General features: G+C 39.9%; 4 protein-coding genes across 5 annotated transcripts; 1 reads left to right on the plus strand and 3 right to left on the minus strand.

Moving 5' to 3' along the window:
- Positions 1–905: 905 nt before the first annotated feature.
- LOC114517205 lies at positions 906–1,940 on the minus strand. The gene has a single exon (XM_028536865.1). It carries the CDS (start codon positions 1,938–1,940, stop codon positions 906–908), a length of 1,035 nt encoding a protein of 344 aa, XP_028392666.1.
- A 636-nt stretch (positions 1,941–2,576) lies between these two features.
- On the minus strand, positions 2,577–5,199 carry LOC114517206. Its single transcript, XM_028536866.1, has 2 exons — positions 5,026–5,199; positions 2,577–3,422 (listed from the first exon to the last, which is right to left on the minus strand). Exons 1-2 carry the CDS (start codon positions 5,197–5,199, stop codon positions 2,577–2,579), a joined length of 1,020 nt encoding a protein of 339 aa, XP_028392667.1.
- Positions 5,200–9,772: 4,573 nt separating this feature from the next.
- Positions 9,773–21,795, plus strand: LOC114516915. Of its 2 annotated transcripts, none has more exons than XM_028536527.1 (13): positions 9,773–10,017; positions 10,460–10,615; positions 10,794–10,949; positions 11,498–11,686; positions 12,403–12,579; positions 13,307–13,483; positions 14,866–15,045; positions 15,381–15,569; positions 15,999–16,127; positions 17,229–17,366; positions 18,559–18,606; positions 19,115–19,477; positions 19,892–21,795. In XM_028536527.1, exons 1-13 carry the CDS (start codon positions 9,940–9,942, stop codon positions 19,913–19,915), a joined length of 2,004 nt encoding a protein of 667 aa, XP_028392328.1. In that variant the 5' UTR covers positions 9,773–9,939; the 3' UTR covers positions 19,916–21,795. The 2 variants fall into 2 exon arrangements, with proteins under 2 accessions (XP_028392328.1, XP_028392329.1); XM_028536528.1 differs by lacking the exon at positions 9,773–10,017 and adding an exon at positions 10,047–10,078.
- A 1,845-nt stretch (positions 21,796–23,640) lies between these two features.
- On the minus strand, positions 23,641–24,276 carry LOC114517207. The gene has a single exon (XM_028536867.1). The coding sequence runs from the start codon at positions 24,274–24,276 to the stop codon at positions 23,641–23,643; it is 636 nt and encodes a 211-aa protein (XP_028392668.1).
- Positions 24,277–26,263: the final 1,987 nt, after the last annotated feature.

The following is a 26,263-nucleotide window of genomic DNA, read 5'->3' on the forward strand; positions in this document are numbered from 1 at the left end:
ATGTAATCAATCAGTAGTAATACAGAAGAACGTAAATTATATAATCATTCCGTTCCCATTGATGTGTGACTTCTTTATTTCCACCATGCATGCTGTTTATGTATTTAAGTTTGGGATGTGCTCACACGGCTTACAGTGATTCTTTTCAATTTATGGGCGCGTCACATTCACCTGAAGCGTGTTGGAGCCTTTCCCCTCCCGTCCTTTAGGATTGCATAATTTCAATGTTCGAAAGTGTTATTGTAAGTGATAATTCCTCCAATAAGTGCCTCATCCGGTATCGTCTTTTTCGTAACCATAAAAAAGACCGCTCTGACGGAGTCCACTTTTACTACTGTTGTCGAGAATTAGCCTCCGTTCAGTATCGTTTTGTCCTCGACAAGTCTCAATTCACACAAATTCGATTGGGTTTATGAAATATATTGAATTAACAAATAAAATTAAAAGTTATACTAAATCTTCACTCAAAATTCACGTTGCAGCTATGTCGAATTAATATCGCGTCTCTCGAGTCACAGACCGTTTCGCACACTATGACCCTCTATCACCAACTGACTCAATTTTGTGCAGATCCCTTATTTTACCCATATTGCTTCCCATTTCTGTGCAGTGCGTGTCATCACCTATTATTTCGTGCGCCCCGTTGTCGCTCAGTCCCGACACACTCCCCCCATATATCTTAGTGCTGTGATATATGTCTACAAAGGGTCTGAGCTAGTGCTACTGATTCAAGCTTAAATGCAATCTAATATTAGTGTCCTAATGGATAAGTGTCACCGTTCATCTTCTTCTGCTTGATCCCGTAAGCGGATCGCTGCCGCTGCTGCTGCATCACGTTTCGGTCGGGTTGGAAGGGAGGGGTGTCTGGGTTTAACGTGGTTGAGGTGGTAAGTCACAGGAAAGTTCTATCGGGTAGAGTTGCTGTATTGCACGTCAAGAATTCCATTTGGCGTCCTGATCTTTGCTCCCCGTACTACGTCATCACGCCCTCGAATCAGCTCTTCGACTACGCCCATCTTCCATAAATTTCTGTTCTTCTCCTCTCCTTCGATGATAACAGCATCACCACGGTTGGGATGATCTGCGTTTTTCCCATTATCTTGTCGGTGTCGATCTCTTAGCCCACGAACGTATTCTCTATACCACCGTCTCCACAACAAATCCTTGCATCTACGAAGAAACTTCGCTCTCTTCCGAAGGCTGTGGTCCTCAACGTGATAAGATTCCACTTCAGGTAAGATAACTGGATTTATCTGCAACATTCTTGCGGGGGTGAGAACAGTTTGTTCTACGTCGTCTTCAACGTATGTTAACGGTCGATTGTTCATTACAACTTCTATGTCTAGGATCACGTCTGATAATTCTTCAAAGGTTAGATTACCGTTCCCGATACTTTTATAGAAACATCGTTTAAAGAGCCCGATCAACCGCTCGAACTGTCCACCCCACCAGGGTGCGCGACTCAGGTTAAACCTCCAATGGATCTCCTTGTCCGTAAGGAAACCGTTTATGATCTCATTTCCAATTGCCTTTTTCAGCCAGTTTGCCGCAGCCTTGAACGTAGTGGCATTATCTGAGTATATGATTTGTGGTCTCCCCCTTCGAGCGATCAATCTTTTTAGGCTAGGCAGAAATTGGACAACCTCCAATGATTTCAACAGCTCCAAATGAACTGCTCTTGTGAGGCTGCACGCGTAAAGTACCAGATACGCTTTCTTTTCCGCTTTTCCTGCTGTTTTGTATTTGATTAGTCCAGCGAAGTCGACTCCTATCACTTGGAATGGGGTTTCTCCTTGCGTTCGCGTAACTGGTAGTCGTCCAGGCGGTGGTCTGTGATACGCACGAGCGCGGAATCGCACACATCCATGACATTTGCTTCGTACCTGCTTCACAAGGCGACGTAGTCTAGGTATCCAGTATCGCTCACGAACTTCAGCCATGGTCGCCGGTACTCCCCGTGAAGAGTGATGATGTGCGCTTGTTCGACTAGTTTCTTCGAAAACTGCGAATTTGCAGGCAAGTATACCGGATACTCGCCTTCGATTCGCCCGCGACACTCTAGAATTCCGTTCTGGTTAGGTTGGAGGTTTAGCTCGATTTTCGTACTCTCGAATTCCGGTGCGTCCCTAGCTCCATCTTGAACTCGTTTAATCCACCACAACCGTGCGTCTTCGATCTCCTGCGTCTTTATCGGTCCCAGGGACTTCGCTTTCCTTTGGGTGTGTTGAATGAAGCGGTTAATCCAAGCACAAATTCGAAGGGTTTTCCGCAACGTATACCGCTCTAGTAGTTGGTCAAACACGTCCTCGTGTGCCGTTTGATTCATCGTGACCAAAACTCGCGTCGACGGTTTTTCCTCTTGCTTCGAATCCGAACTCGCCACAGGCACAACTTCCGGTGGCCACGTCTCCTGGTTGACGTTCGTCACTAAGTTTGCGGTCATATGACCAGCGACAAGCTCTAAACGGGGAATCGTGAGGCTCTTCTTCGCAAGTCTGGACTTTGCACACACGATACCTTGGGTTGTTCCGCTCTCTTGCTCTGCGACTGCGTAGACGACCGCAGAAACTCCGTTCTTACTGGCATCCCCGAATCCGTGAAGGGTGATTGACTGTTGGCTCTCTGTGAGGGGCTAAAGTTCGAGGGACCGTGTACTGGCCTGGCAGGTTTTCGTACCACTCTTTCCACCGTCTCTTCAAAGAACCGTTAAGTTCTTCATCCCAGGCAAGTTGCTCTTCACACATTTCACGGTACAGTAGTTTTGCTACTAGGGTAGTTGGGGAAACCAGGCCGAGTGGGTCGTACACACTTGCGACCTGCGACAGGGCCTCCCTTTTCGTAGATGCTGCGTCTCGTTCTTTGTTTACTACAACACTTAAACGGTCTTGAGCTTTGTTCCAACCCATACCGAGGATCTTTGTCTCAGTCCCCTTTGTGCCCAGCTGCTGTTTCGCGAAGGTAGTTTCCGGGTTGCCCACGTTGCCTTCATTGGCGCTCTGGTCGGTATCCTCGAGTTCAGAGGCGTTTGAGTGCCATTTATGCAGGTGGAAAGTGGCATCCTCAAAAATACTAACCGTCTTCGCTTTCTTCTCTTTGACCTCTTCAACATTATCACCTCCCTCCATCACATCATCGACATACAGGCCGCCTTTTATCTCTTCCACCAGAGCCGGATATCTTTTCTCCCAACTCTTTAGGTGTTCGTTCAGGACACCTCCAAGAAGGAAGGGAGAACAGGTCAGCCCAAACAGCGCCCTAGTAAACCGATAGACTGTGAGGTCGTCACTATCTGGTGCCTTCCAATGGAAGCGTAGGGAATTCGTTGGTTTTCGCGTATCCGGACTTGCAGGAAGGCTTTCTCGATCAGCGGTCAGCACGATGGGGAGGAAACGTAGACGAACTAAAATATCCCACAGGTGGTTCTGGAGTGGTGGGCCAGGGTTCAAGCATTCGTTCAAGGATGGATCAGATGCCGATTCTTTGGCGGACGCGTCGTAAACGACCCGAAGTTTCGTCGTCTCTCGGTCTCTTTACGACGGGCTTGTGGGGAATGTAAAACTCTTTACCCTTCTGTGGCAGGTGCTGGTTCGACAATACCTTTCACGAGCTGATCTTGAATAATGTCGTTGTATCTTTGTAAATTCCTCTTTTCTCGAGACGTTTCACCAGGTTGTTAAGTCTCCTTATGCTTCCTCTTTCGTTCGACGGAAGGTGTGGATGATGCGATTTCCACGGTAAGCTAGTCTCGTACCAGCCTTCTTTGTCGCGTGTGAGCTCGTCTTTAAAATCATCGTAAATCGCTTGAGAGCCTTCCTCGGTGGGATCTTCAAGACCGAGGACGTCTAACCGACACAATCGCTCGAAATCGTTTTGAGATGTTGTGGTCAGTAGCATCGTATTCTGGTCCAACTCGATTCCAGGACTCATGATCATCAAACCAAACCTTGTAAATTCCGCCACGGGATCACCGTCCTTTCCTACCAGGGGTTTGGTCCTTGTTTTTATCCGAGCATACTCGCCGTTTCCCAGCACGAGGTGAATGGGTAGCTCACTCTTTGTGTCGCGTTCGTCCATTTTGACCGAATTCAAATGTTTATATCGTCTCACGAGTTGGTCGTAATTGGGGTTACTAGTTGTCAGAAGCTCGCTCTTTTCAACTTTGTTCAAGCTCACGTTTATTTTGCACGAATCGTCCAAGGAACTAACTTCTACATCGAAAACTTCTATTCGCTTTGTTTGCGAAGTCATCAACATGTCTATTCGCTGGCTCTTTATTTCGCTGGGTTTAATGTTTAACGCGTTGACAAGTTTCGCGGACGCATAGGAACTGCCGGCGCCAGAATCAATAAGTGCGCGAGTCATTACACCATTAACTTTCACAACAACAACTGGAAATATCCCTTCCGCGCTTACCCCTTATATCTCTCTTATATAGCTTTTGACAATCTCGGATTCCTTGCCGTAATTGTCTTGGAGAATGGCTTTGGCTCTATTGTAACCTTCGGTTGAAAAGGGCAGGGACTCGACGCATGTTTTGACCTTTGGATCCATAATTCTAACAAATACGTAACTTTGGTAATGGGGGCCACGGAACTCTTATCAATCCCTTCGGTAAATTGTCCCCAAAACCTAGGCCAGTCTTTAAATGACCCATTAAACTTCGTAATCACAAGTTTCGGTAGCTTTGCGTTTCGACTTGGGCATTCCTGAGTTTCCGTTTGGGTGGGGTCATTTCCCTTTGCATGCGTAGTTTCTGTTCATGCAACTTTAGTTCTGCTTCACGTTGCTGCTCTAGTCCTGCAGCCTTAGCGTTACGTTTCTCTTCAGCTAACCAATCGCTCAACTTTGAAATCTGTAAATCAGCTACTTCGAGTGTCGCCTCAACACTGTCGCTCCAATCGGAAATTTTGCTCATGCTTGTTTTTCTCGCGATTTTCTGTTCCTCAACTTTGCGCTTGCACTCGTTAGCCGCGGTGTTTACAGATTGCAGTGTTTCGATATGGCGTTTTATAGTTTCACGCTTACCTGTTGCCAGGATTTTATCTGACCTTCTCGTAACCAATTCAATTTCAGCTGGGATAATTTCGTCTCCAATTCGATGTCTGCCTTTGTCAATTCTGGAGGTATACTTTCTCCGGTTGGTTGAACGGCCATCTCCGTAACTGTCTCCCCAACAGTACTCTCTTTTTCTTCTTCCATCGTTGTTCAACGAGTTCGCAATCCCGTCTCGGAGGTGCCAGGTGTCGAGAATTAGCCTCCGTTCAGTATCGTTTTGTCCTCGACAAGTCTCAATTCACACAAATTCGATTGGGTTTATGAAATATATTGAATTAACAAATAAAATTAAAAGTTATACTAAATCTTCACCCAAAATTCACGTTGCAGCTATGTCGAATTAATATCGCGTCTCTCGAGTCACAGACCGTTTCGCACACTATGACCCTCTATCACCAACTGACTCAATTTTGTGCAGATCCCTTATTTTACCCATATTGCTTCCCATTTCTGTGCAGTGCGTGTCATCACCTATTATTTCGTGCGCCCCGTTGTCGCTCAGTCCCGACACTGTATTTTCTTGAGGTCTTGCTTTCAAAAGACAACCCGAAAGGAATATATTTTGCAGTTTTATTTTCCATTCATTTTTAAGCCATTAAAAAGTCAATGAGTAAAAGCTCGAATCAAAAGTAAGTGAACACCTTGAGTTAAAACTCTGTTTACACTACATTCAATTTAGTGGAACGGCACGCGGTACGGCTGAAACGGATACCCATTTATTAGTGCTCAGGCTACCAAAACAAAGGCCGCGGATACCCATTTTAGCAGTGCCGTGCTAATAAATGGAATGTAGTGTTAACGTGGCTTATACGTTTGCCGTTTAACGCATGAAGTCTAAATATCTCAGCCTATAGTCCTCAGCAATTCTATGACGATATTTCCACCCAAATAAGAGCTTGATATTAAAATGTTTACCCTTAATCTGTTAGTGAGCTTTTTGAATACAGGATTTCAAGAGTAAAGAAATAAGTAAAATAAATACAATAAGATAATTAAGTTATGAAACAATTTATTAATGACCATACAATATATGTAAAACAAGTAACTCAGGAAAGTAACGATAATTGCATCAAATTTAAACCATTGTTCAACACAAGGGACAAAGACAAAAGCAACTGGGAACCAGTCTGCGTACGTCCAGAATATTGTGCATGCTATCGAAAGCACGATTTGAACTCCGACCTTTCGCAAGTTAGTTCCAGCACGACGTTTAATTTCGCACCCGAATGTGCAACTGTCTGTTCCCAAACATGCCTATACTATAGCCCGATATCTCTCTCCGGAAATGATGTGAACTAAAACTCAGCATGCAGTGAGTGAAGTGAGATAACGCTTCGTCAACACAAGAAACGTAAGCTGTATTGTGAATATAATTATGAATTTAAAGAAAGCAAATGCCAAACTCGTGTTTGCACCGTCGTTTCTCTCATGCATAGCTGCTGTTCGGTACATTCATTTTAACATAACAAAAATATTGCAATGCTATGCATTTTTGCTGAAAACTCTGCCATATTAAATTAAACTTAGAACAGCAAAACGACCCCTTCCTGCAGCCTGTGACATTTAGCTATGTCCATATACCTTATATCTCAAATTATTATACTATATGATTACACTAATAATACTAAATCAACCGATAAAAATCAAGTGCGTATAAGTGATAAGTGTACAACAAACATGCAACGGTAATCTCGAAAGGACTATCAATCGACTCCCTAACGAAACTTTTTTGAAGAGTTATCGCAACTCTTTTTTTAAAAAAATCCGTTTTTAAAAATTGCAATCTCACGTATAAACTCGCTTTTTAAACATACTCAGGTGTGCGAAACAGTGTTCAAGCAAAGTAATAGAATGATGCATTTGGCACGGTAAAACTCACTAAAAGTTAATGGCGTCTTCGTCGAATATTTTCTCCGCGAAATCTCATCTGCAATTCCGCAACTTAACACGCAAAGTGAGCCCGTTTTCACTACAGTCAATTTATTGGCACGGTACGCCTGGCTAAAAAGAAAGTTCCTGCCCAATTTTATTAATGTTCAGGCTACCAATATAAAGGGCTGGCACGAATAAATCTAGGCACGGGTACCCATTTTAGCCGTGCCGTGCCAATAAATTGAGTGTAGTGTAAACGGGGCTTAAAACGATCGACGTATTATGATATGTTGAACTGAAACGACATGTAGCTATAAAGTGCTATATATAACCGTTGTTTACATGTATTATATTTGGGGTAGTCCTGAATTATTATAGTACATATACTTTCACTATGTTCAAGTTCAGTTTGAGTTCCTGAAATTAGAATGAACTTTTTGCAATAATTATGGTCGCGGCCTAGAATGAATGGATGAATGAATAAACCTTTATTTCAACAGGGTTGTCCAATCAGTGGCAATGGTCACTGTTATCAAGAGGAGCCCTGTATATAGTTTTTCTAAAAAATACATGATCCATTATAAATCTATCTAAACTTAGAATTATGTAACAAAGACCAAAAAACCTTAAGTTTTATATTACATCAAATACACTAAAATGCTATATATATACGAAGGAAAAGTCAAATATGCTTGTTATTGAACTACACAACCATTATAGTAAAAAGATTTCTTTGCTTGTTCAGTTCTAACCCGAGGTAGATGTAAATTGTTGCTTTGCCTTGAGACTCCACTGTCCGTTCATTATTGAAAGAGAAATAATTTAAAAAGAATTGAGGACACCGTCCTTGAATACATTTGCTCACTAGTTTGAAAACGTTTTTCGTCTTTCCTAAATCCTACTTTGGAGAGAACTTCATCACTCCCATAGCTCTATCACTATCGTGTATTCTCGTTGCAATCCTGGTGGCACGCCGTTGCAATTTTTCTAAATCTTTGCATGCACTGCCTGAGCGACAGCAATTCCACACAGTGTCTCAAGGATAGGCCGAATAAAGCATACATAATTCTACAATATTCGCACAATAAGGTGTTAAATTGTTTCTGATTCGTTCTAGCATCCCTATATTATACCCTTTTGCCAGCCGGCGTGGATTGCCAGGTTGCCTTGGATTGCCAGATTTAATTTGAGATTTCCACGTAAGATGACCATCAAAAAGAACCCCAATATATTTGAATTCCGTTACGCGCTATAGATGGAACGACTGTTAATCGTGATGCTAAATTCACTTACACCAGCGAGCCTTGCATGAGTCCAAATAATATTGATTTTGTTTTTGATTTGTTCAGAAACAAGCAATTATCTCGCAGCCAGGTTCCCATTAGCTCGAGATTATGGTTTAACTTCTCTTGGATTGCTATTAAGACACTGATTTGAGTCTGAGCAAGAAAAGCAAAGAATAGGACAATGCCGTCTGCATACATAAGTATATACTGCAGTATACGCATAATATTTGGAAGGTCGTTAACATCAAGCACAAATAACATTCGGCCAAGTATTGAGCCTTCGGGAGACCAGTAATAAGCTCAGGTTCGGAAAATACATAGTCTTCAAACCAAAGCGGAGAGTTTATTTAGTAACAATTAACAAATGGTGATCTACGATGTCAAACGCTTTCCAAAAATCCCTGCTGTCATTGTTCATAATGTGTCTCCGAGTTGTGAGAGCAAGAGAGAGCTGCGAATTCTGTGGAGTGATCTTTTCGAAATCCACGTTGATAATAAGGCTTAAAATATTTTGTTCCCTTAGATAGTCACCAATTCAATTGCCTATGAACAGCTTTCTCCACGTACAGCTTTGAGACTATGGGGTCGGGGAGGATGGAAATTGGTCTATACACGCCTAAAAACGATCAGGTTGATGCAACATTGATATGAACAGCATCGAACAATGTTGTGCTGCCCACATTGTTCAGAGTTGTTATCAACTTGGAACAATATTGTTGGAACTGAATCGGGTGTAACAATATTGTTCCAAGTTGATAACAACTCTGAACAATATGGGCAGCACAACATTGTTCGATGTTGATGCAACAACCTGATGAGTTTTTAGCCGTGTAGTTATCTAGGTCTTCCATTTTACCTTTGTTAAAGCCCGCCGCACACGAGAGCTAACAGCTGAGCTATCCGCACACGAGACTACCTTGCTGAGCTAGCAGCCACGCGTGTTCTTTAGCTCAGCTCACGTGTGTGGCAGGCTTATCAATACGTTCAGACCAACCTTACCAATATATAATACAGTAAGCTTAGCACAAACAGATTTCTGGGCTACCTATGGTTTTATTTGCTCGTGTGAACGTGGCAACAAGTTTACTTTGACAATTTAGTTTGCTGCGGTGATGTGAATCATACAGCGGACAACGTGAGCCCGGGGCTCGGCATAATGCCAGTCCGCTGGCCTACCGCATACAAGTGCTCACATTATTTGACAAGTTTTCTTTTTTGACTCATACAGACGAGCAAATTTGTACTTTGACAATTTTTTTTTTACAAGTACACTTGTTCAAAATTACTTATCGACTGTCACCATGCAACGTAATTTATAGATTTTGGGGCTTTGAAACACCTTAACATCGTTTCGCAAAACATATCAATATTTGACTGAGTTGAAAAGCGTTCAAACAACAAATTGTAGGTATTTCTTAAGACCTCCCATTCGATTGTTATCATAATACATGAGTAGCTGTTTGAGTAATATGACGTACCATCAGTCCATTTTGAATACACAGGTCAGTGACGATTGCAGCTCGTGATTGCATCCGAACGCAACAAAATATTGCAATGAAATTGAAATTTGAAACACTTCCGCTTAGCTTGGAGTTATAAAAGCAGAACCGAATAGTTCCATTGTCATTTCGTTTGAAACGACGAAGTGACTTTGCAAAGTATATTGGCTATTTGAAAATCCTTGTGTTGATCCTAAACACCGTATCCTTTATTGGATTGGGAGGTGATGGTCGAGATGGATGGTATAAAACGAGATGGAACGACGGTGTTGATGAGAATTACAAAAATACTAGTTTACAAGAATGTAAGAAACATGTCAGTATAAAATTATGAAACAAAATTGATATATCAATATGTAGTCACAGGTCAGTATCATGCTGGCAGTTTATGAGCGAAAATATTGCAAAATATCAAACAGTTTTTGGCGTTAGGGCAATATTTGGCACCTTTTAAAGGGCACCTACACTTGGATGGTTAGATGTTAAAATGGAATCTTCAAAAGGGTATAAGTCCCCCAAAATATCACATGTCTTCAAACACTGTTATTATTTTAAGTCTGACGTAATTTGTTACACTGTCTTATGGTTTATCTTGCACTTTGTATATAAACATGCTAAATGTGACCACATGCACATCGGGATAGCCATTCAAAGGAAAGAAATAATCTAAAATATTGCATTCTAATGTCATTGATTGTGCAAAATTATCGATTTAAAGTTTTGTACCAATATCTTTTGTGAAATCAGGGAAAAAACATTGCACAGAAGATGATGAATCGATTGGAGAAAATGGGGGAGAAGTTGGATTTTGAGCAGGAGTCGGATAAACTGATGTTAGAGGAAATTAAGAAGTTGAATGTGGAGATTAAGAGTTTGAATGTGGCATGGTGTTTTTGTCTATCGGTACGTAGATAGCATATATTGCCAAATTGCAGAGAATCAATTAACTTCGCTATTTCAAATGTAATATATATTACATTCCTCTCAGCCATTTAGCATCCAGCAATATTTGAATTAATATATTATATCTTAATATAAGAAAAATATATCAGTCTAAAACTGCCTATTTTTGTGAAATTAGAGAACAAACAAGGTGTCAACAAGGATGGATGAATTGGAGAAGATGGAGAGGATGTTGCATCACGATAAAACAGTGATAGAGAAGATTAAGAATTTGATGATGGAGGTAATGAAGAACCTGGTGAAGACGCTGGATTGTGAGCCATTCGTTTCATTGGTATGTTAAATAATATTTCATAATATCCACAATTGCCTAAAAGAAGAGTTGTTTCTTAGTTGGCAGTTCTAATCAAAATGTAGGCCTTAATTATAGGTGATACAATAGCTTTTAATTGATTCTGTGTACGTTACTGTAATTTATTACCTCATTTCATAGTGGAATATTAGTAGTTGACAAGATCAAGTGAGCTGATTCTTAGAGTTAACAAGTAGCTTTAGTGCAACATTTTGGAAAAATATTCAGCAATATATTTTGTGAATTCATGTATTAATTGCTTTAGTTTTTAATAAATTACCTGAAATTCGAGTTCATATACCAGTTATATGTTGGTAAATCTTTGATATGTATTTGACATAATTGAATATTCATTTGATCATCCTGTAGCTATTGCATCCGTTGCCAGTCATTACAGAAAATATTAACACACTGCCGTTTCAAATGTGATATTGCATTCCTCTCAGCCATTTAAATAGCATCCAGAAATTTAAACTAATTATATTAGTGTTATTCATCCTGAAACATTATCCATTTAAAATATTTTTTAGTTTAATCAGGGAGTGCATAAGGGGTTGAGCGTAATGGATGATTTGGAGAAGATTGGAAAGATGTTGGATTTGGAGCAGGAGTCGGACAAATTGATGGTGGCTAAGATTAAAAGCTTGAAGGTGGAGGTAATGAAGATCGTGGTAAGAAAGCTGGCGAAGGATCTGGATTGTGAGCGTTTCGTTTCATTGGTACGTAGATAGAATTGCGTAATATGCCGGACCATAATTGTCTGTCAATATGTAGGCCTATTTGTGAGCTGGAATTAGCAGCAGCTGAGTTGGCACTAATAGCCAGCGATATATTTTGTGATTTTGTTTAATTTTTTGTTTCATATTCGAGTTAACACATAAACATGTTGATATGTATTCGACGCAATAGTTATTTGATCAGTACAAATTTCACGCTGCACAAATCTTTAGAAATTCTCTTGATTATTACTTCACCAATACCGTTGAGTAATTTGAGGAAATGACGGGGCTTGTAGTGATTCCATAACCAAAAACCAGGAATATAATCATATTAACTTTAATCCTAAAGCAGACTCCAACCCTAGGCTAACCACTAACAATAAAGGATTAGACAATGTGCACACGGTAACGTTTTCGGGCGTTTTTTTTTCGTTATCAAACCAAAACGGTTTCAACACCGTTAATTTACAATGAAAGTTGAAGCTAATTTAACATATTGAGCAAATTTTCACTTGGATCATGTGGACAGGGCGTCAAGACGATAAGCACATTCAAATAACCAACCTCCTCATTTTTCTAAATCATTACAGTGAAGTTTAGCACACTCCTATATGTAATATTGCAATTCTCTCGGCCATTCAGATGCACATATGATATAAGTGTAATGATTATGGAAAAACTTGTCAATCTCAAAATACCTATTTTGGTGAAATTAGAAAAGTAACAACGTATGGAATGTAATGAATAAATTGGAAAAGATTAAGAACACGTTGGATTTCCAGCAGAAGTCAGACAAACTAATGATGGTGAAGATTGAGAATATGAAAATAGTTGTAGTCAAGAAACTGGTGAAGAATCTGGCGAGGGAGCTGGATTGTGAGGGTTTTTCATGGGTACGTGGGTAAAATTGCTAATATCCATAATTGCCTGAAATCAGAGTTGATTTTATCGATTCTGCAAACCCGTCCGTTGATTGTTACCTCTTTTTAAAGTGGAATTAGTAGCGGCTGAGTTAACAAGTAAAGTACTGTATTTTGGAAAAATTGTCAGCGATATATTTTGTGAAATTGTTCAACGTAACGAATTAGTGAGATATAATCCGTTAAAGAGCCTAATTGAGGTAGGGCTCGCTGTAAATGCAATCGTTCTGGGCAAGACGTTTTGCGGTTGTAAACAGAACGAAGACGACGTCTAAAACCCATCACAGGTCTTTAATTATTCATTTCCTTTCAATGACCCATTGTATTGATAGCCGTCGTCGTCGCTTTCGCGTCCTACATGCTTAGGGTCTAATTCCACCGGCGCTTTCTCTCGGCGAAATGCGAAATATGTTTCTTTTGAATTTCGACTACTTGAATAAACTAATTCTGCTTCATTGCTCACAATTCAAAAAAACCAGGCGAAATATTTCGCATTTCGCTTGAAAATTTAGCTCGTGGAATTAGGGCTTTAAGGTCCCTATTATAGAAAAGCTCAAAACACAACTATTTCAAATCTAATATCGCATTCGATCTATCCTCTTAGTCATGATACTTATTAGCGTTAAGAAATTTGATCTAATTATATTGTTATTCTTTGTGGAATATTATCAATTTTAAATTTATTTCTTGGTGCAATCAGGGAGTGCACGAGGGTTTGAGTGTAATGGATGATTTGGAGAAGTTTGAGTATATGTTGGAATTTGAGCAGGAGTTGGATAAAATGATGATAGAGGAGATAAAGAAGTTGAAGACGAAAATAATGGAGAACCTGCTGAGGGAGCTGGCTGAGGAGCTCGTTTGTTGGGGTTCGTCATCGGTACGTAAATAAAATAGAGTAATATCCATAATTGTCTGAAATCAGAGTTGATCGGCGGTACTTCAATATGTAGGGCTTATAGGTAATACGATGGCTTGCATCGCCTGTAATCTAAAAGCCCCCTCACACTAAACTCGTTGAGTGGGTGATCTAAATCACGTCGTAACGATAATATTGAGGCTATTTCCATTAGGTGATTTTTAGTAGCTCACTTTAAATCTTCCGATTGATCAAAAATCTCGCCATTGATCAAAAAACGACTTCCACATTATTCAGTAATAACAGAATTTCAATGCCACACTCAATACGTGCGAGTTTGAGTGAGCTTTTTCAATACAGGCGCATACAGTGGTGTAGCCAGCCTGACGATTTTGTCCCGCTATGTAAATTTCGTGTTATTATAATTATTAATAATAATTAGAAATTCATTGTTTTCACAGTCAATGAACACCAAAATATTAGCATAGCGGGACAAATCGTCAGGCTGGCTACGCTACTGGGCGCATGTCTCGAACGAACATTGTGATTAAATGTGTAACTTTAGTTAACTGACCCAGCTATTACCCTCCATTACGTCCACGTGCTAAATAAAACCGTACATCCACAAAAATTTCATTGGTTGATTGAAGCCTTTGTCAGTCAGAATGGTACCAGCCACTGCGTTCCGAATCAAAACCGGAAAGTTTATCACACTACTATTTTTAATAATTACAATAATATACCTGAAAATCAAATTGTCCTCCGTGTCAATAAGCACAAAATGTTGAGATTTCAAAAACTTTCCCTAATTTTGTCCCTGATGCAAATATTTTGAGATCAGTATTGCTTGAGAAAAATTTTCTTGCCGCCATTTTGAATCAAGAATTAAAAATATTTTGGCTATTTCTCTCCCGCGCGTTGAAACCGGTTACGTCACAAGAATGCAAGGCGCGCTAAGGAGAACTAGGGACTAGTCTGCTTGTCAATAAGTTCTCCGTGTCGCACTTACCTCATCCGTATTCGCTGCAGCGGCAGATTTTTTTTATATTAACCGGTAAAGATCAATTCGCGGAAAACTCCGTGTATGAAAAAAAAGTAAAAAATGGTGGGAATTTGTTTGAAATCAAGAATTTAACGATTCTGACGAGAACATTAACCGTATTCTCGATGAAAGACGTACAGTGAACACAAAAGAGTTGACTAATGTTAAAATACAGTAATTTTTTATGCCTTCTTCGAGTACTTTTACTGATTTATAGGAATACTTTTCTGAACTTTTGCGGTACTGTATGTTTGGCTATTCTACAACTTTTCGCAGCCATTTATTTGATGTATGTAATTGTATTGCTATTAATTATTGTAAGAAATATGAATCGAAAATTATTTATCTTTCGCGAAATCAGGGAACAATCCTGGCAACGGACGCAATGGATAATTTGAAGATGATGGAGAACATGTTGGATTTGGAGCATAAGCCAGATAAACTGATGCATGAGGAGATTAAGAAGTTGAAGATGAAGGTAATGAAGATCGCGGTGAGGGAGTTGCCGGGAGAGCTGGATGGTGAGCGTGACACCTCATGGGTACGTAAATATCATTGCGTAGTATCTTTCATTACCTGAAATCAGAGAAAATTGAAGCTAATTTAACATATTCAGCAAATTTTCCCTTGTCCTTAGATCGTGTGGACATGGCGTTAAGACAATATCACATTCAAATATAATTTTAGTTTGATACAATGTAGATATCTTTTGATAACTGAATAGTACGAACCTTCTCGTTGTGAATCATTACCTATGCTGTACGAACCGTCTGGCTGTTGATTATTTCATATGTAATATTGCATTTCTCTCATGCATGATGTCATTCATTATGTAAAGTAAGTCAACCTAAAATTACTTATCTTTGGTGTAATTAGGGAAAAAACAAGACAGAGCAGGTAATGAATGAATTGAAGATGATGGAGAAGACGTTGGATTTCAAGCAGGAGTCGGACAAACTGACGGTGGAGGAGATTAAGAAGTTAAAGATGGAGGTAATGAAGAACCTGGTGAAGAACCTGGTGACGGAGCTGGATCGTGAGGATATCGTGTCATGGATGTCAACGGTGCGTTGCGATGTGGATAGAATTGTATAGTCTATATAATTGCTTGAAATTAGAGTTGATAACTTTACACGATAATTTCAAGCGTAATTTATGTATAAAAAAATATGCAATAGGTAAACACTTCAGTCATTCTCTTGATTGGTTTAGATCAGCGGGCTTAAATATATTTCAGCCCGGCAAATTTATCATTTTAGCCCGCAAATACACCGCAATGCCCGCGAAGCTAATATAATAAAGGGTTAGACCATGTGTACACGGTAACGTTTTCGAGCGTTGTTATTTTCGTCGTTAATCATTACGGAAAAGCGTAGTACACTGCTTTAGATCTAATTATGTAATATTTCAGATGCGTCTATGATATCAGTGTAATGATGTCATTGATTATGGAAAAAAAGTCAATCTAAAATTATTTATCTTTGGTGAAATTAGGCAAGATACAAAACATATGACGTCATGAATGAATTGAACAATGAATTGAAGAAGATGGAGAAGACGTTGGATTTGGAGCAGGAGTCGGAAAAACTGATGATGGTTAAGATCAGAAAGTTGAAGATGGAGGTAATGGAGAATCTTAAGAGTTGATATATGACCATTATATGACCAATATATGCAGATTTTTGTTAATTGAACATGTAAACATTCAGCCACAGTGATTTAGCGAAAGATTGGCTGGCAAATCAATAGCCGATCTAGTTAATTTTTTTACAATGTTTATTTCGCTCATAAAATGCTATTTATAGTAGCTATATTATAAAACAATTATACCCTTCGCTTTCGTCTACCTCGTTGATCGCGAATCCATATACGACTTTGTGCTAATGGTTTATTTGTTAGATATATATACAGGGTGTATCAAAAAAAACGCAACCACTTAATATTCTAAAATTCATATTGTTCATAAGCTCAATAGATTTTATGCCCCTGGGATTTTAAAATGGCTTCTAATCGTACTGTTCAACTGCTAATAGTCAAATCAGCTAAACTAATAATGGTGCAGCTAACAACCGAACAACGAGTTTTTATTGTCGTGCATGATAACTTGAATGCTAACTGTCGACCTTGTAAAATAAATTGTAAATAAAATTTTACTCGTTAAATACTTTCAATTCAGCTCGTTGGTTTACGCACCCGACTTTGTTTACCGACGATTGTGCCGCTAGAATATGATTACAAGCTTTCTCGCATTCCAGGGACCAAACGTCTTTTGTGTTGTAGAACAAAGAGGATATCATGAATATTAAGTGGTTGCGTTTTTTTTGATACACCCTGTATAATTCAATTTGCAAACTCCGTTTCAATAAGCGCAAAACAAGATCAAAACAACATATGATGCCTTACAAAAAAGGTTTTATGAAAAGTCAGACGTTATATTTTACAGTTAAATTCAAAATAATTTACCATAACGCTGACAGCAGTTAGGTAATTTATTTTCAATAATAATCTTGTATTTTCTGCCACTTTTCCCACAAAAACAGATAAATTATGAAAAATACGACGGCCATTACGAGTTGCTATGACCACTGTGCTCTCACTTCCTGAAAAAATATTTCTGCACTTTCTATTCTCACATGCTAACCCACACAAATTTTTCAACATATCTTATTACGTTTTCACTTATACATGTTATTTTAAAATTTACTCAAAAAATTAACGATGAAGGTCCACATAGCCCTTAACATGAGGTATGAGCTGGAGAAGATGGAGATGATGTTGGATTTGGATTTGGAGTCGGATGAACTGATGAAGGAGCTGATTAGGAAGGTGAATGTGAATGTGCGTGTGAAGATGCCAAACCAGGTGAGAATGTGAAACATTACATTTTATAATTGCCTGTATAGGTATACTAGTGAACTAATGTATTTTAGAAAACATAAATGATATAGTAAAAAAGTCGTATACAAAGGGTCAGGTGCCGCGAAGATCGTTAAGTAGGGGTGAGGCCATATATTTATTACTCCGGCGTCAGCGACGGAGTTGAAAATTCGCCCCGGTTTTTTTTTTTTTTTTTTTTTTTTTTTTCGTCGTCGCAAGTCTGTAATGGCGCGAAATATACTAGTATTTAAAACGTGTATGTGACAGTATTTATCTACGTCCCAGTCTTATCTCCCAAGAGTTGTGGTGCACAGCTTTGGGTAATTTTCAAATGCGCGATTCGATTTCGCTCGCATGATACGGCAATTCCTCCAAGAGGAACAAATAAACCGTCCTTTTAATGCTGTTCGATTAAGTTTAGATTGAATTGGGGTAAGAATATATTTAATACATGTAGATTCCGGTCCTATTTTAATAATATCGCTGCTATTTCACCGTTTAACAAGATGATGTGGTCGTGTATGGGCGCGTTGACACGTCGCGTAGTTTGCACAGGATCGAAGATTTAATACAACTATATAAGCGCGAATTCCAAAGGCAAAGTGTAAGACGAAACGAATGTATCATGCGGTTTATTTACATTTTTGAACAATTGAACTTCTATACTGCGATGTGCTTCTGAATTTCGCGATCGAACATTTAGGTTCGCAAGGCATCTAAATGCGAATATGTATGCGAAACAATACGCGAACTGTATTGTTTATGTTCAGAAGCTCTATATTGAAGACTGGCACGTGCGCCGGAGTTAACGCCAGAACGGCGTCTTGTTCATATTAAAAAGCCTCTACCGGTCTGATATTTCAGAGGAAAGACCTCACGCTCGGTCAATAATCAGTTAACCTTCACTGCCATTTATTTTCCTTTAAATCATCTATACACATTTTGATTGCAGAATATTTAACACTTATTTACCGCGAGGGAAGGAATTATTATGTTTTGTGGACCCGAGACCGGTCGAAGAGGTGAAGCCGAGTGAAATATCGACGGTGGAGGGTCCACAAATACCACCTGTCCACGGACAGGATTTGTTTGGAGTTTGAGCTAATACTCTCCATTTTGGGTTGCTTTTTTACAGCGCCTTGTATGCTTTATTTTTTTTATATTCGGGCATGATCAGGAGAATATCATATCAATAACGTTCCACCTGATATCGTTGGCAAACAAGGTACGTATAGAGGAAGTTGCACCTTTAATACGTATGACAATACAATGGTAATTTGACCGTCTGAAACGTAGACAGTAATCAGCCCGTCGGACGCGTGGGAGGGCTGGGCAGGCTGGAGCTGCCTCGATAAATCTTGACATTCATGCGAAACAAACCTTGCTTTATTTTAATGTTTAGTTTTGTGCGTTAGCTAAAAGCAGTCGCTGAGATCACAACGAGATCGTGTTCTTAAAATTTTACACCCAAAAATATACGAGAAAATGCTCTTTCTTCCCCGAATCCCTTGAAACGTAGTCACTTGTTAAAATCCTACGCCCCCCAATCCTAATTCACTTCCGACGGGCCTGCCATTGATATGATCACACGCGCTTTCTTGTAATATTTATAAATCTAAGAAATCTTCTACCGTTTGTTTGATTTGTTCTTAAAGTATGGACTGGAGTATTTTAAGCTATTTCCGAAATCCTTGCGACGTAAAGTTTACTGGATGTAACAAATTTTGTTGCAGATTTTGATGAAAAAGAAAAAATCGAGGTGTGAAAAAAGAAAGGCTTTATTAACAAAGAAGAGCGTGTATTCCAAGAAAGGTTGTAGCTATTCGGAGAAATTTTCATCGAAGAAGAGAACTTATTCCAAATTGAACTGTGGCTGTTCTGACATGTTTTTATCAAAAGATGACAATGCGAACTCTGAGCGAGATTGTAGTTTATTGATACAAGTCACAGACGCCACACGACTACAACTTGCTCTCGCCTGTAAAACAAGAAGCGAAGTCGTTTTCAAGGCAAAAAGGCGAATTTGGAGGAAGGAACCTCCACAAATATGGCGGGAATTTCCCCCCAGGATGATAACAATCTATCTAATTTCGAAGGTAAAAGGAGAAAATGAATTATTTTGGTAAACTTACAGTCGTGCCAATAGAAGCGTTCCGAAAAATGTTGACCAGTTCATTTCCTAACTTGAAGGAACACATCTGCACAATTCCTCAACAATTTAAAAAGTTCCTTAAAAAGTTCCTAACTTCCTGTTTCAGATTGCTCAAAAATAAAATATAAAATTTGATTGGTCAATGAAACAGGAAGTTAGGAACTTTTTAAGGAACTTTTTAAATTGTTGAGGAATTGTGCAGATGTGTTCCTTCAAGTTAGGAAATGAACTGGTCAACATTTTTCGGAACGCTTCTATTGGCACGACTGTAACAAAAGGCGGCATCTTAAGTAAGAGACTATTTACCAATGTTGTAAAATTATTTTAAAAATTGAAATATTATATTTTTTCAATGTAGGTTTTTTTCCAGATGATTTTCTGAATAACATATGGAATTTTGATGATGCGGGATTATTTGGCCAAAGCCACGTTCCATTTTACGACGTTTTAGAGGATCTTTCCTTGCCTTCTGAGATCTTCCAGTCTGATAATAGGGATTCCTCAGATACATACAACGTTGTTGCACACGAAATTGCCGAGGAAATTCAAGAGGAATCACTTTGGCCCAGTGAGATCCACAGGATTAATACTAGGAATTCCTCAGTTCCAAGAGACGCAGAAGGAATTCTAGAAGAATTTGAAGACGAATTTCTATTGACCACTGAGAATTTGCTCGGTGCATTGGAAGAACCTAATCAAGTCTTCCATGAAAAAATTATGAATCTGACAACAATGTCAGCAGAGTCAAATATGAACTCTTTTAACACTGAGCCCACGACTGACAATTTGGTCTCAGAACCCAACAGAGGAACTCTCCAACCAATCAGGAACCTTGCTTTAACCACTACAGTACCTAATGTAACCCTAAATATTCCTTCCGGAATACTCGTAGGCACCTCTAATTCCAGCGTGTTTGTCGGTAATTTACCCCGCAACAACATTCAGTTCGATACGGCAGCTGAATGCCTTGGACTGACTGTTGAGCGTAATAGTGATTGCAGTGCTGATCATCCTGCCACAGAATCCGTTCTTAAAAACAATACCATCCCTCTACCCAGCCAGTCGTACGAGTACACCAGTGCTGAAATATCCCCTCCCCTTCTCGGTAGCCACGATACCACCATTGTGAATCCTGACAGTAGAAAAAGACTATTTGAAAAGGACAGGGAAGATATCGAAGCTGTTGTCCCTGTTTCTAAGAAGAAAATGGAACAACAACCCTGTTGCTCTAGAGATGTAGCTTCATGTGAAGGACTTCCCGTGCCTTCTGGTGCCCGCATCTTTTGATGGTACTTCATCGGGGGTTGAAGAAGGACATCCCGTTGCTTCTGGTGATGCTTCATCTGTAGGTGAAGAAGGACTTCGCGTGGCACCACCTCATGGCAGAACAACTCGTGGCAAAACAACTCGTGGCAAAACAACTCGTGTCCGCAAACCGTCGAAAAAAGCTCGTTTGAGTCAACAGGAAAATCAGCTTAAACAGGAAAATGAAGAGTTAAAAGCCCTGGTGCAGGAGTTATCAAGAGAACTGGAGTTTCTGAGAAACTGTATAGTCGGTAAGTTAAAGGTCAGTATTATTGCTGTGAAAAATAATAAAAATTAGAAATTTCTTAAAATTTCTTTGTAAAATACCCATTTGTTTCTTTTGCATGTTTAGTATATATAAGATTACTATAAAATAGAATAAAAACATCGTCAGCTTGATAATAGCAACACTAGCGAATATATCTCTATAAGCTTATTTGAGCTGTTTCAAGAGTGATATAAGGAACTGGTCATAAAGTAACTGTTGGACGTTATAACTTTAGCCAAAATGTTTTAATTTTTATGTACTGCTCCAATTTTCTGAGCTTTTTCACATTTTTCGTCATTTTTCATTCTCAATGTCTTTCACCCTTCAGAGTTATGTTTCTTAGATGTTTCTTACTGTGTTTTGCTGTCTGTCGTATTTTCTGTCCAACAACAGGAGTTTTATGGGCAAACTTCTCTCGGGTTATTTTGGTGGCCTTTCACATAGGGTGGCTTCACATAGGCTTTTATTTTTTAAATCGATTATTGAGTTATATGTGTTTATTTTGTTTTGTTTATATTCTGTCTGCTATTATTTACCCACTATAAGGAAATTTCTTTCGCACGTAATGATGAAAAATGTTATTTTAATTCACTACCTCCCAGTGCTCGTTCTAACATTGTAGCCACAATTACATAGCCAGTTATTATAAGGCATTAAAGTAACATGTATAATAGGATATAATTTTTTTTCCAGTAAGTTAATTCTGGTTGAGACATATTTGTGATACGCCAAAATTTTTTTCCGTTGTCGCATTTTCCTTGATTTCCTTTTATTCCTTGGTAATTATTTTTCTTTGGGTATCATGCAATCCTTTTTAAATTTTCTTATTAAATCAATTTTGAAATTTTATCTGCGAGAAAAAATGTACCCTTTGCTCTCAAAAAATAAGCGAGTTACTTAATGACCAACCTTTAGTTTCGGATCACTCGTATAAACGATACAGGATTCGTACAAAAATTGATAGTCTTTGGATATATGAATATGCTTCATGGTGGTCCTTCAGCTCATAAAGAGGTATCATGAAAAGTACTTTAATTCTTTTTTCATGACTAAAAATTCAACACTTGATGGTTTCCGTGTTTGGATGGCCTGATCCAAACACGATAAATGCCGCAGTCTGAAACCACTTTTAGCGAACTTCAAACGCCCTATTTTCTGTTTAAAAAATTCCTCGAATTCATGCAGTGTTTCCTGGATTTCTTCCTGACCTGTACGAATCCTGAGAAAGTGAATTAGTTAATTACCGTAAATTTAGCGGGCCCAAATATATGAAATAGGGCATTACCATATATCACGTCAAATGTAATGCCTTAAATTTGCGCAGTTATGATTAATAGTGAATATGCAGGTCGGTTGTTTGAAATTGATTGGCGCTATAACACTTCATGAGTTAAATCTGTATGAAATCGCGATTTTTGGTAATGTATTTTTGCAAGGCCTTTTATGTTAGAGATCAGCATGTTTATGATGGTATAAGAGTTGGAAAGTTTGATTTCGGTTAATCTAGAATTAGGTCAGCTTGCTTTTGAACAACCGATCTCGTAGTATATTGAATGAGAGATAATGCAGCTATTATAGTTAAGTAGTTCATCTTCTAGTATAAGAGATGTTTTAGAAAGCTTAAACGAACGGGTGGAAATCCTTTTGTTTTTCTTTAAACGATAATCTATCGTGATCTCCTTGCTAAGTTAATAGAGCTAAGCTAAGGTGTCGTTTTCTCTTGGCCCAAAACGCGAAGCTTAATTTTCTGCGCAATCAATGTAATCAATCAGTAGTAATACAGAAGAACGTAAATTATATAATCATTCCGTTCCCATTGATGTGTGACTTCTTTTATTTCCACCATGCATGCTGTTTATGTATTTAAGTTTGGGATGTGCTCACACGGCTTACAGTGATTCTTTTCAATTTATGGGCGCGTCACATTCACCTGAAGCGTGTTGGAGCCTTTCCTCTCCCGTCCTTTAGGATTGCATAATTTCAATGTTCGAAAGTGTTATTGTAAGTGATAATTCCTCCAATAAGTGCCTCATCCGGTATCGTCTTTTTCGTAACCATAAAAAAGACCGCTCTGACGGAGTCCACTTTTACTACTGTCGTCGAGAATTAGCCTCCGTTCGGTATCGTTTTGTCCTCGACAAGTCTCAATTCACACAAATTCGATTGGGTTTATGAAATATATTGAATTAACAAATAAAATTAAAAGTTATACTAAATCTTCACTCAAAATTCACGTTGCAGCTATGTCGAATTAATATCGCGTCTCTCGAGTCACAGACCGTTTCGCACACTATGACCCTCTATCACCAACTGACTCAATTTTGTGCAGATCCCTTATTTTACCCATATTGCTTCCCATTTCTGTGCAGTGCGTGTCATCACCTATTATTTCGTGCGCCCCGTTGTCGCTCAGTCCCGACACACTCCCCCCATATATCTTAGTGCTGTGATATATGTCTACAAAGGGTCTGAGCTAGTGCCACTGATTCAAGCTTAAATGCAATCTAATATTAGTGTCCTAATATGGATAAGTGTCACCGTTCATCTTCTTCTGCTTGATCCCGTAAGCGGATCGCTGCCGCTGCTGCTGCATCACGTTTCGGTCGGGGTTGGAAGGGAGGGGTGTCTGGGTTTAACGTGGTTAGAGGTGGTAAGTCACAGGAAAGTTCTATCGGGTAGAGTTGCTGTATTGCACGTTCAAGAATTCCATTTGGCGTCCTGATCTTTGCTCCCCGTACTACGTCATCACGCCCTCGAATCAGCTCTTCGACTACGCCCATCTTCCATAAATTTCTGTTCTTCTCCTCTCCTTCGATGATAACAGCATCACCACGGTTGGGATGATCTGCGTTTTTCCCATTATCTTGTCGGTGTCGATCTCTTAGCCCACGAACGTATTCTCTATACCACCGTCTCCACAACAAATCCTTGCATCTACGAAGAAACTTCGCTCTCTTCCGAAGGCTGTGGTCCTCAACGTGATAAGATTCCACTTCAGGTAAGATAACTGGATTTATCTGCAACATTCTTGCGGGGGTGAGAACAGTTTGTTCTACGTCGTCTTCAACGTATGTTAACGGTCGATTGTTCATTACAACTTCTATGTCTAGGATCACGTCTGATAATTCTTCAAAGGTTAGATTACCGTTCCCGATACTTTTATAAAACATCGTTTAAAGAGCCCGATCAACCGCTCGAACTGTCCACCCCACCAGGGTGCGCGACTCAGGTTAAACCTCCAATGGATCTCCTTGTCCGTAAGGAAACCGTTTATGATCTCATTTCCAATTGCCTTTTTCAGCCAGTTTGCCGCAGCCTTGAACGTAGTGGCATTATCTGAGTATATGATTTGTGGTCTCCCCCTTCGAGCGATCAATCTTTTTAGGCTAGGCAGAAATTGGACAACCTCCAATGATTTCAACAGCTCCAAATGAACTGCTCTTGTGAGGCTGCACGCGTAAAGTACCAGATACGCTTTCTTTTCCGCTTTTCCTGCTGTTTTGTATTTGATTAGTCCAGCGAAGTCGACTCCTATCACTTGGAATGGGGTTTCTCCTTGCGTTCGCGTAACTGGTAGTCGTCCAGGCGGTGGTCTGTGATACGCACGAGCGCGGAATCGCACACATCCATGACATTTGCTTCGTACCTGCTTCACAAGGCGACGTAGTCTAGGTATCCAGTATCGCTCACGAACTTCAGCCATGGTCGCCGGTACTCCCCGTGAAGAGTGATGATGTGCGCTTGTTCGACTAGTTTCTTCGAAAACTGCGAATTTGCAGGCAAGTATACCGGATACTCGCCTTCGATTCGCCCGCGACACTCTAGAATTCCGTTCTGGTTAGGTTGGAGGTTTAGCTCGATTTTCGTACTCTCGAATTCCGGTGCGTCCCTAGCTCCATCTTGAACTCGTTTAATCCACCACAACCGTGCGTCTTCGATCTCCTGCGTCTTTATCGGTCCCAGGGACTTCGCTTTCCTTTGGGTGTGTTGAATGAAGCGGTTAATCCAAGCACAAATTCGAAGGGTTTCCGCAACGTATACCGCTCTAGTAGTTGGTCAAACACGTCCTCGTGTGCCGTTTGATTCATCGTGACCAAAACTCGCGTCGACGGTTTTTCCTCTTGCTTCGAATCCGAACTCGCCACAGGCACAACTTCCGGTGGCCACGTCTCCTGGTTGACGTTCGTCACTAAGTTTGCGGTCATATGGCCAGCGACAAGCTCTAAACGGGGAATCGTGAGGCTCTTCTTCGCAAGTCTGGACTTTGCACACACGATACCTTGGGTTGTTCCGCTCTCTTGCTCTGCGACTGCGTAGACGACCGCAGAAACTCCGTTCTTACTGGCATCCCCGAATCCGTGAAGGGTGATTGACTGTACTGGCTCTCTGTGAGGGGCTAAAGTTCGAGGGACCGTGTACTGGCCTGGCAGGTTTTCGTACCACTCTTTCCACCGTCTCTTCAAAGAACCGTTTTAACGTTACCTCGTGGTCGTGTGTAGACGTGTACTTTGGGCTCCGCTGAAAATATTGTGAATTCGCCAAGTAATTGCTGCTGTTAAAAAATTTCTAACTACAATTGGCTTAGTACATATTACGGTTTTAATTTGCCTACACCATGGCGAGTATAAATCAAAGCGAATCTTCGACTCAACCGACTATCAACAATCAACTCGTAGTCGAGGGATCAAAAATCAAATGGAATGGCTCCTTCGAAGATCTGAAAGCTTTTACCGAGCTGCGCTTGGGTTTAGGAGGCAACTGGACATCACCTGGTGGATCAACTAAGCTCTTTAGCAGCGATGAAATAACAATAAAATACTCGAAGAAATCGTTAGTATTGTCATTCGAAGGCGAAGCCTCTCTCAAAATCAAAGACCTAGTCAAAGACATATATCTAACTAATAAGGCAGCATCTGAACACATAGCGGACGGTGAACCCTTGACCGAAACGAGAGAGACTGTGGAAAGCGATAGCGAATTACTCGAATCACAAACAGGCGGCGAAGCCATTGCAAAACATCAAAGCTCAAAGATCGGGAATTTGCATTTCATCTCGGAGTCAACAGACAGTAATTTGCATACAAACTCACGAGACTGTAACCTGAACACTGATAAGATACAGCTAAATGATCAAAACTACACAAGTAATTTAAATAG

This window comes from Dendronephthya gigantea, unplaced genomic scaffold (genome assembly GCF_004324835.1).
Source record: "Dendronephthya gigantea isolate DGI-Jeju-01 unplaced genomic scaffold, DenGig_1.0 000007F, whole genome shotgun sequence".
Lineage (NCBI taxonomy): Eukaryota > Metazoa > Cnidaria > Anthozoa > Malacalcyonacea > Nephtheidae > Dendronephthya > Dendronephthya gigantea.

Coding starts and splice junctions, on each gene's coding strand:
- LOC114517205 (XM_028536865.1), bottom strand. CDS start 1,940: ATGGCTGAAGTTCGTGAGCGATACTGGATACCTAGACTACGTCGCCTT.
- LOC114517206 (XM_028536866.1), bottom strand. CDS start 5,199: ATGGAAGAAGAAAAAGAGAGTACTGTTGGGGAGACAGTTACGGAGATG. Junction 3,423..5,025: donor AGATAAAATCCTGGCAACAG/GTAAGCGTGAAA, acceptor CCACCACTCCAG/AACCACCTGTGGGATATTTT.
- LOC114516915 (XM_028536527.1), top strand. CDS start 9,940: ATGGTCGAGATGGATGGTATAAAACGAGATGGAACGACGGTGTTGATG. Junction 10,018..10,459: donor AAATACTAGTTTACAAGAAT/GTAAGAAACATG, acceptor TTGTGAAATCAG/GGAAAAAACATTGCACAGAA. Junction 18,607..19,114: donor TGATATCGTTGGCAAACAAG/GTACGTATAGAG, acceptor ATTTTGTTGCAG/ATTTTGATGAAAAAGAAAAA.
- LOC114517207 (XM_028536867.1), bottom strand. CDS start 24,276: ATGTTTTATAAAAGTATCGGGAACGGTAATCTAACCTTTGAAGAATTA.